Below are 12,472 nucleotides of genomic sequence, written 5' to 3'. Positions count from 1 at the left end.
CCTCCAACCAGGTTATGTAATCTGAATCAGTTCAACGCATCTGATATTCATTTTTGCCCTTTATCATTCGCTGGTTTTTAGGTTGTGAGGGCTGAAAACCACAGGTGCACAGAATGTTCATCAGCATCTTGCTTTTGTAGCTCTTCCTAGGTTTCAGCTGCTGTTGCAATGCACAAAGTCTTCAGCAATGAACAGGCTCTTGGAGAATGTTTAAAGTGAATACCAACACATGCAGGGTGAGTGTTTGACTTGAGAATATCCCAGTGCAATTTGAGAGAGTATAATCCTTTCTTTTGGATCATTATTCCTTCTTTATTCCTCCGGTAGCAAGCACTGCCAACACGTCTGGCTTTCCAGTGAAAAGGGACACTGTATAAAAAGGCAAGAGAGGGCTTAATTGATTAGTGAAAGCACACAGAAGTGGTCCAAAGAGAAGAATTGGATAGGTGGACGCATAAAAATGAGATACAGATCCTCTACCACTCTTTGGTCCTGCATTCACATAAAAATGACCAGTAAAAATTCCAGTGATTTTGTGATCCGTAGAAAGTGAATTTGTTGGCCTGCAGCCAGTTGCCAGCGGGAAGGTCCTCATCACGCAACTTCCAACACAGTAGGCGTCTTCTGGACTGAAGTCACAGAAGTTCGTTGCCAGATTCACTTGTAGCTTTAAACCTATCTGGATTTACCAGGAGGCTACCAAGGGAATTTTAGCCTTTTTGTAGCCCCTCTCCCACTCCTCTTCTGTAGTGCTGGCAATTCATTTGTTCCCAGCGTATCATCCTCTCTCTGGTACCTCAAGTCCATCTGCAAGCAGCGGCGGGAGTCAGGGAGAAGGCACAACCCGAGGAAGAACTATAACTGTGTATTCTCCTGCATTTGGCCCTCCACTGTGGGATCTCCCCAAGGCCGAGGAGCTGGCAGAAAGGTGGGTGCCTGACATATGGTTGTGAAAGAAGCGCTGTGTCACATCTGGCCGGCATCTGTCCCTGGCCTCAGTAGAGGAAACAAGCAGAACATATAATCCAATCGTTTCTAGACAGGGGTCATGGCTGAAGCACATTATCAAGACAAGCCTGCACCACTGCTGCTCTGAAAGTATTACTTTTAGAGCTCAAAGAAATAAAACCAGGAAACACAATGACAGGGAAGGCGAGAACAGTCACTCCAATATTACTTGTAATTCTTTGCTTCTCAGCTTGTGAAAAACAAAGTAATTTTAAATATCCAGTTCATTTCTTCTTTTATGCATTTCCTCCATTCCACTGAATGGAAAGCACCTTCCTTTATGTACTTGTGCGTACTGGAATGAATTAGGACAAATCCTCTATTGATTTTAAGATTCAGAATAGCTTATACACCATCAAAATGTTGGGAGGCATTTAGTTAATGTCCTTTTCAGTACAGCGGTTTGATTTAATCAGCATGAAGTCTGCCCACATGTAAATGCAGTCACTGACCCCCGAAGCACAGAGCCAAACACTGATAGCCTGACTCACTCCAGCGGGCAAGATTCAGATCTCACATAAAGACCAGGGAGTGGGACCTACCTGTACAGGGCTCGAAAACAACTCATTGGCATAAATGGATTTATTCATTTGAGGAAGGGAAGCAGGATTTACTTTTGCTGCAGAGACAGATGGTGAGAATACTTCTCACACATAGGTTTTCTTCTGGGTGAGAAGCCCCATTCACGTCAGCATTGGCAGGACTGGACCCAGCTATTTAGTCTCTATAGTTGGCATTGCCAGCATCAACATTTTTGTTTCAGCTCCACATCAAAATTCATGTGGGTGTAAAGCTTTCCCAGACATAGAGCATGAGCACATGAGCCTCAACATTAATGAGGGAATCCATTAAGCTCTGCTGCACGTATGTGTGTGCAAGAGTGTGAGCATAAGTACCAATTATAGCTTGGCAGCAGGCTGAAGTGGCTGTTCCATTCATACCCTGCATTTTCATTTGCTTATAACTTTCCTTAAAAATATTCCTTTGGGGCTGAAGCATGTTATACTTGCTTTTAGCTCAAAGGTGACTGAAGAAAATTATAGGAGCTGCTTCTGAGTTACAGGAGCCCAAAAGGAATGCAGTTCCTCCTGCACTCGCCCCGCTGGCTTGGTGTTTGTGAACTGGCAGGGGAGTGAAAGGAATGACAGTGCCCTCTCAGAAGTGCCCGGAGAAGGATTCTTATCAAACGCTATCTCCTGCCAAGTCTCAGGAACGCTGCCAGCTTGGAATGATGGGGAGAAGTATTTGGCAGCAAGGCTCTAGGTTTTCAAGATGAAACTAGGGGGAAGGGATAGAGACAGTGTCACTAGCTGGGACCGGGCCACTTGTTTTTCCTGTATGAAAGACGGTCTCCAAAAATTTTGGGGAAGTACATTGGTGCACCTAGGCTGGTAAGGCTGTGTTGCAAGGTTTGTTTTTCCTCTTGCAGCCTCTGAGCGAGTTACTGTGAGAGTGCCTGCTGCCGAGAAAGGATGTGTAAAAAAAAGTCCTTAGGAAAGAGCAGCAGGAGTGCATTAGGAATGCTTGCTGATGGGCAATGCGTAGCAGACACAGGGGACGGAATACCTCTCGCTCATCAGAGGTGTCAGTGTTTGACACATCCACTGGAAAGTGTGAACAAAATGTAGGGGAGCTTGTTTCCTTTCTATCTCGCACTCCAAAAGGCATTTGTTACACGCATTTGTCTGCCAGGTAGCAATCCAGGTTTTGAAGGCATTTGCTTATAGCATTAATGACACGATCAATTTAGCAATGTGCAAGTTTCGTGTCAGGGCAAGGAGAGAAAGGTGTTATAACCCACAACAGAATTCAGAAGCATCATATCTGTTTTCCACCTCTACTTAGATCTTCTCATATGGCACAGGAGCTCCTACCCAGATACCCTACCCCTAATAAAATTAGTTCTGATTGCTGCCCTCCCATGAAACAGTACTGACTCTTCTCCCTTCCTACCTGCTTTTCTCATGTCAAAGTTACGTTAGCTCTCAGGCAGCTACTTTCTTCCTTGACAAAGTCCACTTCCTTTTGGGGAACAGAACAGCAAGGGACATCGACTACTAGTGAACTGGAGCTGCATGAGAAGGTGACACAAGCCACAGAGCTCAAAATGCTTCTTACGAGGAAGGATGGTGGATATTGGTCCCATAGAGAGAGGCACAAGAGAGGAAATGATAGAGGAACAAAAGAAACATCAAAGCTGGCACCATTTCCAGAAAGAGGGAAGAGAATTAAAACAGAGATGTCTGCAAGGACAAGAGGTTTGGACAGGATGTGAGGACAGACAGGAGCTAGAAGAAAAACAGGTGCTGTAAGAGGAATGCAGAGCAACAGATGATTTCAGCAGGAACATTCTGGATAGGCTCAAGGTGGGTATTTAGATGGAAGGTGGTGATGTATTTGAAGCAGGAATGGACTGAGAATGGAATAATGATCATTAGGAAAGAAAGGAACTGAGTACTTAAAGTTTGAAGGATCAGAAACACAATTTCATACAAATTGGATACAAGAGAAGCAAAAGTAAAACCTGTCGGGTCACTATGTTATGTGTGGGCAAGAGGAACGTTGGAGGTGTAAACGAGCACATCTGGAGTAGTGGAAAGGGCTATGAATTAAAACAGTAGAATCATAGAATCATAGAATGGTTGAGGTTGGAAGGGACCTCACAGATCATCTGGTTCCAGTCCCCCTGACATGGGCAGGGACACCCTCCACTAGACCAAGTTGCCCAAAGCCCCATCCAGCCTGGCCTTGAACACTTCCAGGGAGGGGGCCTCTACAACCACTCTGGGCAACCTCTTCCAGTGCCTCACCACCCTCGCAGGGAAGAATTTCTTCCTTATATCTAATCTAAATCTACCCTCTTTTAGTTTAAAATCATTATCCCTTGCCCTATCACTACACTACACTCCTCGATAAACAATCCCTCTCCAGCTTTCTTGTAGGCCCCTTCAGGTACTGGAAGGCTGCTGTAAGGTCTCCCTTCTCTTCTCCAGACTGAAAAACTCCAACTGTCTCAGCCTGTCCTCATAGCAGAGGTGCTCCAGCCCTCTGATCATCTTCGTGGCCTCCTCTGGACTCACTCCAACAGCTCCATGTCTCTCCTGTACTGGGGACCCCAGAGCTGGATGCAGTACTCCAGGTGGGGTCTCAAAAGAGCAGAGTAGAGCGGCAGAATCACCTCCCTCGACCTGCTGGTAGCCCAACTCCATTGTGTGCTGTGGCTATTTTGCGATACTCTCGCAGTCCTCAATGGTCATGCCGCCTCCTCCCCTCACATCTAGTCTGGCCAGTCTGCACATACCTCTGCTGGCTGCCTGGTTGTGTCGGCAGCATGGGTAATGAGAACCACGTGCGTGGGCTACTTTATTTCACTGTGCCACTAACAAGTGTCACTTTGACCGTAACTTTTCTATGTACCAGTTTCTTCATGTTTATCTTCTTAGAGGTGCTACAAGAAGAAATTAATTATTGCCCATAAAATTATTTGATGAAGTTGCTATGGCGATGCAAATTATATTGAATTTTTATAGTCAAGCTGGAGTATGACTCTAAATGTCTTTCATAGAAAAGCAATATTGGGTAAATCTTTGCCAAACTCTTTGAAAATGGTTTTGAAATTATTCTATTGCAGTTAAACAGGCAGAGTTCTACTAGGCTGTGCAAAACGAGGCTACTCAGAGCTGCATCAATAACTTCAGATTGCTCTATACAGTCCATGAGTGGCCTGGTTCTAGCCATGCAGCTGCTCTGGAGTTCTGCGTTGCCAGAGGTGCACAAGAAATGAACCATATAGTCTTGAGAGACCATAGACACGGGCATATGTTATAACAAGCTGCATTCGGGAAGCCAAAGAGATGGTGTTTTCTGTTTCCTACAGCATATTCTTTTCTTTATCTCATGTCTCTAACTGAAACAGATGCTAAATCCCTGGGCCTGACATCACATTCACCTTTCCTTAAAAGTTGGGGAAAATATTACCCTTAACAGCAAATGAAACTACGGTGATCCTTGAAACCGGTCATGGGAAACATCTGGATTGTAGCATGTTTCTAAATCATTTCTGTAATACTGAAAAAGTGTTTCCCAATCTTATTCAGGTGGCTTCACTGCCTCTGGCTTTCCTTCCCATTGTCTCCCTGCCGCATCACTGTCCCTCTGACCATTCCCTTCAGCAGTTCCCAGCCTTATTTCAAATTTTTTGCATCTCTGCAACTTTTTTTATCAGCTCCCTTCACTTCCCAGATTATGGTTGCTGTTTCCAGACACACTGTCAAGTCCTTGGTAACGAGCCTGTGCTCGGCTTTGCGCCTCACCATTTTTGTGCCCCAGAAGGACTAATTTCTAATAGACCTGATATTCACCTGAAACACCTGTTTTAAATCCGAAGCTACATTCGATTCAAAGTGTCCCCCAACTCAAAGCTTGCCTAATTGTTTGCAATAGTACGAAGTGTGGAGGAAGTCACGGATGCCAGCAGCACTGTGAACACCAAAGCACCCAGTGGGATTGCAGGCATTACAGTGCGGCAGGCACCGCACGGAGTAGAAATGACACTGTTGTAAGAAAGTGATATACATAGTAAATTACAGAGGTCACGCTGAGGCGAAGTTTTCAGCGCTATACAATACCCATGGGGAGAAACAGCCCTGTCAGCTCATCTGTCCTTCCAGGATAGCTGGATGCCAGCAGAACACCGACACTTTCGGAGGCTTGTGAAAGCAAGATACAGCGTTTTTGCAGGAGCTGGATCCAGACTCTGGAAGAACTTTTCACAAGAGAAAAGAATGTTGTTTATATTTGCCACTTTGCTAAATATAGGACTCCTATCTTTGCATTAGTTTCTCTTCAGATACATACTCCTTTCTCCTTTCATTCTCAAGTACACCCAGGCACACAAACAAAAACAAATGAGTTATAAACTAATCAAACTTGTTTTCTTCAGGTTGGAAAGGAAAAGAGATAATATTTTGATTTCAATTTCCAAATCTTTGGGAGGTGCTCAGATATTATCTATCACAGTGCTTCAAGCTCCTCTCAGTAATGGTATCAAGTGGCTCCCAAGCAATTAAAAAGCAACAAACAATTACAAAAATAAGTTCTCCCATCACTTCTGTCTCCCATTTCTGCTTATGAACAAAAATAACGAGCAGACTTTTTAAGTGAGTGGGGTAAAACTGTGAGGTTTCTGTGCGTATGAAGAGCTGTAAAAAGGCTAAATTTATTTTTGGTTTAGGACCTCTAAGACCGAGGTCACTTTTTGTCCCCTTAGGAATGAGATATTTTGTCCAAATCTGGTCTCAGTAACTCCTAGAGTCACAAGCTTCCTCTGTTTGGATAGTTTCGCTCTTCCTGGAGAAAGCGACGGGCATAAGAAGAACTGAGGGAACCTGAATTACTTAGGCCAATTCCATGGAAGTTCTCCAAATAGCAACTTGAAGTGGGGTGTTGAAATCCTGCTCCTAGCTGAAGTTAGCGTAAAAAATACCAGCAGTGTCAAAATTATTTATATCCATGATTTACAGTATAATTTGTAAACAATACAAAAAGATGATGTATTCACAGCGATACGTGTTGCTGTAACAATAGGCTATAGCAGTCTCAGTATTTTCACGGTGCGAAGCTTTATGCTAACGCTGTCTTATCTCAGAGTGCGCTGCTGTATACATCAGTGATTTATTTCTCCAGCATGGATCTTTGGGACTCCAGAAGCAGTTCAGAAGGAGCCAAGAAACACAAACACGACAGTATCTTCAAAGAGCCTGGCATTATGAAGGAAGCAAGTTCTACATGTGCAAGTGCTCATTCCACACACACAGCAATGGCATTATTTGGGTTCAGCTTTCGCCAGATGTCCTTCCTCTGACACTGATTTTCCTTACGTATTATAAACAGATAATCCTACTTATATATCCTGTCAAGCAGACAGAGACGAGTATCATTTGTATACTGCTTCTGTTTAAGTTGCCTAAAAAATATTTCAGTGGCTTCATGGATGAAGGACAGTTCCAAGATGACTCATCAGGAGGCACTTCTGGGAGAGGAAGAACATTTGGCTGCTGGAATCCTGAGGTTTCGCTGTATTATTTGCTGCTCTGCGTTCAGGAAGGGGAAGAGCCCTGTTGTAACAAGTAATGAAAGTTGCAGGTAGGTGGGAGGCTGTGACTGCACTTTGGTGATGCATAGTAGGAGGTAATGACTCCAGTAGCTTTTCCTCATTGTCCGCCACTGCGTCTGGGTCATATAGGTACCAGGCTTACAAAAGGCACCTTAAGGAACAGTTAGCTAACTTTTATGAACAGAAACATTAAGTAACTTTGTACAAAATCCCAACAAGCCAAGGACAGAGCCACCAGCTAAGTCCAAGAGCCCTGAGAAGCGTTAGCTGAGTAGCAAAACAGTGGGAGGCTGATCGTGAAAGACCTGAAAACCAGATTTTTTATGCTTGCTGTGATGTACGTTTGAGAAATTTTTGGCAAGCTTTCAAATAAAAATAACTCTGAGCCATCGCAGCAGCCACACAGTTCCAAACTCCTCCTTGCCTGCGAACAGACTTTCCCTTTACACTGTCATTGTCTAAGGTGACACTGAAGGAGTTCCCACAAAACTTTCCAAGCTGAGAGACACAAAAGAATCCCTTCAGGGCGGAGACGCCCCACATGCTTTTTTTACACATTTTTACCCAAACAGGGGCCCACCGATGACTCCCGCGCCCGCTGCCTGCCCAAGGGGAAGGAATACCGGCCCCCCCCCCGAGGCATGGCGCAGCTTCGGGGGGCTGAGCCCGCCCTCCTGCCCTCCGCCCCCGGGCGCTGAGGGGACGGACCCCGACCGGCCCCAGCCCGCCACACCCGCCCGGGGGGCGCGCGCGGCCCCACGTGACACCCCCCCCCCCAAGGAGGTTCGCACGGGGCGCAGGCGGTGAAGAGGGGAGGTGCGTGTCACGTGGGCGGGGCGCCCGGGGGATCACGTGATGCGGGCGGCCCGGAAAGATCCGAGGAGGAGCTCCGCCGCCGCCATTTTCCTGCGGAGCTCAGTGTGTGTCCCCTGTCCCCGGCCGAGCGGAAGGCGCGCAGGGGGAGGGGACGGCGGCTGGGGGAGGGGGGTGGGAGGAGGAGGAGGGGTCCCTGCTCGGGTGACAGGTCCGTCCCTGAGGGCGGAGCGGGGGGCCGCCTGCGGCACGGCGGGGTTAGGAGTCCGTGCAGCTCCATCCCCCGGCTAGTCCTCCCGTCCCGGCCCCTGAGGAGGGAGCGGAGCCGCTCTCGGTTCCAGCGCCGCCAGCAACCCGCCATGTCCGGCCAAAGCCTCACCGACCGCATCACGGCGGCGCAGCACAGCGTGACCGGCTCGGCGGTCTCGAAAACCGTCTGCAAGGCCACGACCCACGAGGTCATGGGGCCCAAGAAGAAGCACCTGGACTGTGAGTACCGGGAGGGATGGCGGCCGAAGGGCTTTCCCCGCGCGTCCCGCCGGGCTCCCCCCTGCCCTGGGGTCCTGTGGAGCGGAGTACCCGCTGTGGGGCTGCCTCCTTTCCCACCGGCCTCGCGGGGACGTGAAGTCTCGTCAGGCGAAGAGGAGCTCTGTGTGTTTCAGCATAGGGCATTCTCCTGGGGGGGGGAGGTAGGATCGGGGACGTGGCGATGGAGAGCTCGGGAGAGGCTGTTCAGTGTGTCTGCTCTCCAGAAGGGGCCTTATTAGCTCTTCCCTATGCACAGGGCCCTGGAGAATGTGAGCTTCTGAAGGACAGGGCTTGCCCTATACCCCTTCCTTGGAGAGAGAGAACCATGGAGGCCAAGCAGAGGAATGGGCTGTAATTTCTTTACTAATTGATCTCATTTATGCTTTGCTAGGGCAGCACTCCCCCATTCTGTAGAGGAGGTGCCAGAGTTTCAAGAAGGAATAGCTGATCAGTTATCTTGTTTCCCAGATAGTCTACTAGAAAAAAAAAAGCTTCTCTATGATTCTTGTAACTCTTCCACATAGAATAATGTGAAATGAGTACTTGAGGAGCTAATCCCTCTCAGTAAAGGTGGTGTTCTTAGTTTTATCCTTTCTAGTCTGTCTCCTTTGCTTGCGAAGATGGGCCTAAGAGGACTCCTTTAGACCCTTAGTACCTGAGCCTAACATCTTATACAGGGACTGGCCATTTTTCAGCTTCTATTAAAAATAGATCCAAAGCGGGAAGGCTTAAAAGGCTTTCTATCAACTGTGTTCCATCCAGGTGATTATGAAGAAAATGATGAGCATTGAAGTTCATATTAGTATGTCTTCCACTAAGCTGTAAGGTCACAGGACTGAGCGTGTTCCTGGTTTGAATACCTGATTATCTTGCATCTATTTAGTCTAGGCCTTTTAAGAACCATTCTTTCTCCCCCTGCTCCCCTTTTCACTTCCCCTGATATGTAAGGAAAGATACTGGAGAGAGATGTGTGGCTATGCCTTCTGTATGCATGCTTTCTCCTTTCCTCCCACTCACGTCTGTGAGGAGAAGGTTGGGTCTTCATGCGTCTTGAATTTGTGCCTTCTGAGTTGCTCTGTATCCAGATGAGAAGACCAGATGATTGTACTAAGATTAATTGTACTGTCATTATTTTTTCTTTCCACCGAAATGCGTCTGACTTAAAGGTTTAAGAAATTCTTGTTCTACAAGTACCAAAGAGGGATGTGATCCATTGTTTCAGGGTAGCCCCAGAACCTATGTCTCAGTTTCTTTCTGGTATTCCCTCTTCCATTTCATCTCTTGCCTGAAGACCGAGTAGTAACTGGGTGGCTTTGCTATTTATGGTCAGCCCAGGGTGTCAGAAGGTTGAGGAAATCTTTGGGCTCTAAGTAACTTAGTCTCAGGTAGAGAAAACACCTTGTCATACGGCTTATGTATGAAGTCATGGTGTTACTGGATTTCACACAACAGAAGGGAGGCTTTCTGGAAAAAAAAAAACTATGTCAGCCTGGAAAAGTACTAAAAGTACACTTTCAGTAATAGGGCATTTAGCAGCTGAATTATTTCACGGTATAAGCTTTATGAAAAAGACCATCAAACTGACCAGACAACTGCTCTTCAGATTGGCGTGTGTATACAGTGGTGGTGTTCTGAACACGGTTGCTGGGGGACATCCTAATTGAGACCTATAGGATGCTGCTGAAGAGAGTGTTTGAACTTGCTTGGAAAGCTGTCTGGTAGTTGCTGGGTGAGAAGCCCATTTCTGTATTTCCCTGTCAAAAGTCACAGTTCCTGCCTCTTTCTCAGGGAATTCTTTTATTGGAGCAAAGCAAACTTACTTTTTTTTTTTTAAATTTGTTTTACTACTAGTCATTTAGTGCTTAAAATAGGTAGATAAGTTTTGTATGCTGCCCCGAGAAGTTTGTTGGGAGTCTCTGTTCCTGGCATCAGGAAATGACACATAGTTTCATATTTTAGAAATTTTCTTTGTTCATACCGTTTATGGTTGTATGTTTAAAAATGAATGTTTTTTGCACAAGCTGTGACTCAAGCCCCACCTCTGAATTATTTGCACGTATCTTTCTTTTACAATAAACAGTTTAACTACTAGATAAGTCCTGTGAACTGACATCTCACTGTGAATGGCAATTAATATACCAGTCTTCATAGGTGGCATGCTTCTTAAATAGTTTTCTAGTTAGTGTTTATTGTGATAATGATACATAAAACTTACTTTGTTAAAGGTTGTGTCCTGGATGCATTCATAAGCTGAGTTTTCTAATACTGTCCTGGAATGAAGTCTTAGTTTTGTTGCATTTGTAGCATTTTCTGTGACCATGAAATACATTCTTGTTAATGTGGTACTTGTATTACTTGTACAGATCTCAAAATCTCTGACTGTCCCATTTCTGAAATTCTTTATGAAGCTTGGGCTATCACAAACACATTTAAGTAGCTCAGCCTCACATTAAATCATACAAATGGGGGGGAATCCAACATAGGTATCTGTGCATGTGATTATTCCTATCCTTATTTATCTTGCTCTTCACTGTCTATGGTGTTCCAAAGCTGAAGTGCTCCCCATCCTAGGCTTGTGTATTCCATCTCTATTTCCCTCAGTGACCATTACCTCAATAATCAAAGAATGTAAAAAGGCATTTGTAGCCCATAATGATAAAAATATAATCTACTCTAAAGAATGTTCTTTGTCTCCTGTTACAAAGCTTACTTGTTTGTTTGGTTTGAGGGAGAAAGAATTACAATTCTAATTTACAAGTGGACATGGCTTATGATAGGTAGCAACAATCTTAGGGTCATATACTTGCACTTAGGATATTTCTCAGCTTTTTCTCCTGTTTTGGAGGCCCAGTCTTATAGCTGGGATAATGATTCTATTTTGTAATGTAGGTGCTGCTTTTGTAACGATGGGTTAGTTGTTTTACAGTAATCAGACAGATTTAATAATCTTGAAACCCTCAAAGCATAGTTTGTGAAATTTCTTTTACAGAAAACCTAGTTTCATGAGGACTTTGTCCTAGTTTTCACACCTCTCTGAGCAGTGATAACTCAAAACTGGTTTGTGGGTTTTAACTTGTACACTGAGATTTGTATACCCCTTTCTTTCGTGTTTAGCTTTTTGTTGCTGTGTTCGGTGCTGTATAGTGATGCTAAGAACAAATGCTTTAGGTTGTTTGAATGTAAATGATGCTGGATAACTTGTTGCCAGGTTTCACTCTTTTTTACATGATTCTAAAGGAGGCGTGTGTGCTTGCATATGTATGTGTGGTGGATAATTAATATTAGGGAAATGAGAAAATATATAGTTACTACCAAGTAGAATGTTTTGCTAGGTCAGTTCAGTGATACAGCTGTAGCAGTGCTATATCTCAGGAGCATAAAAATGTTTGTGTACATGTGCATGTTGTGGAGTATAGTTAAAAAAAATTTTGATGTGAGACACATTTAGGGTTGGGTTCTTGAATGGTGTAGTAACCCTATCTGCTTGTAGCTAATGGAGTAGTGCTCTTTAAAGGAGAATGTGGATGGATGGCTTGGAAGGAAGTTGCAATGCTGTAATTATCCATTCTTAACAGGAAATCTCTCTATAGTTATGCCAGAGTGTAACTTCCTTGACTTCTTATTGTGAAGAAAAATCTGTATTTTTAAGGAAGGCAGTAAACCAGGACCATGCCCTGTGTTGGGCAGATGTTTGTGAAAAGCTGTGCAAGTGAAAGTAAACTTAACTGAGCTTGTTGAGAACTTATGTCTCAAGTCCCTAGTGTCAGCTGTTTTGGTTTTGTCTAGAGGCTACTACTAGTACAAATAAAAGTCCAGCTAAAGACTCCCTTTATGTCTGTGCTGGGAATAGCTTCCACTTCCAAATGAGATGGTATGCAGAGGGTATCTTGCAGAACTGAGGGACAAGGATTATTGCTTTTCCCCGTATCTCACAAGAGATGTATGGTAAAGCTGGGAAAAAAACAGTATGTTAAGTGCTTGCCTGCCTTTACGGACTGAAGCGTAACT

At 44.9% G+C, this 12,472-nt stretch overlaps 1 protein-coding gene and 1 long non-coding RNA gene across 5 annotated transcripts in view; one reads left to right on the top strand and one right to left on the bottom strand.

Annotated features, from left to right (window-relative positions):
- Positions 1-286: 286 nt before the first annotated feature.
- LOC142599946 (uncharacterized) lies at positions 287-5,732 on the bottom strand. The gene is made up of 3 exons (XR_012833445.1): positions 5,596-5,732; positions 2,962-3,079; positions 287-369 (listed from the first exon to the last, which is right to left on the bottom strand). It is a non-coding gene; the product is annotated as an uncharacterized LOC142599946 (long non-coding RNA).
- Positions 5,733-8,008: 2,276 nt separating this feature from the next.
- The window catches only part of PICALM (phosphatidylinositol binding clathrin assembly protein), a 72,566-nt gene continuing 68,102 nt past the window's right edge, over positions 8,009-12,472 (top strand). For all 4 annotated transcript variants that reach the window (XM_010301363.2, XM_075742484.1, XM_075742485.1 and 1 more), the window contains exon 1: positions 8,009-8,425. In XM_010301363.2, the coding sequence (XP_010299665.2) occupies positions 8,296-8,425 (130 nt within the window). In that variant the 5' untranslated portion in view covers positions 8,009-8,295. The remainder of the gene's footprint in view (positions 8,426-12,472) is intronic.

The sequence above is a fragment of the Balearica regulorum genome, chromosome 1 (assembly GCF_011004875.1).
Source record: "Balearica regulorum gibbericeps isolate bBalReg1 chromosome 1, bBalReg1.pri, whole genome shotgun sequence".
Classification (NCBI taxonomy): domain Eukaryota; kingdom Metazoa; phylum Chordata; class Aves; order Gruiformes; family Gruidae; genus Balearica; species Balearica regulorum.
The sequence above is the reverse complement of the archived record's forward strand: the minus strand, read 5'-3'. Positions and strand labels throughout refer to the sequence as shown.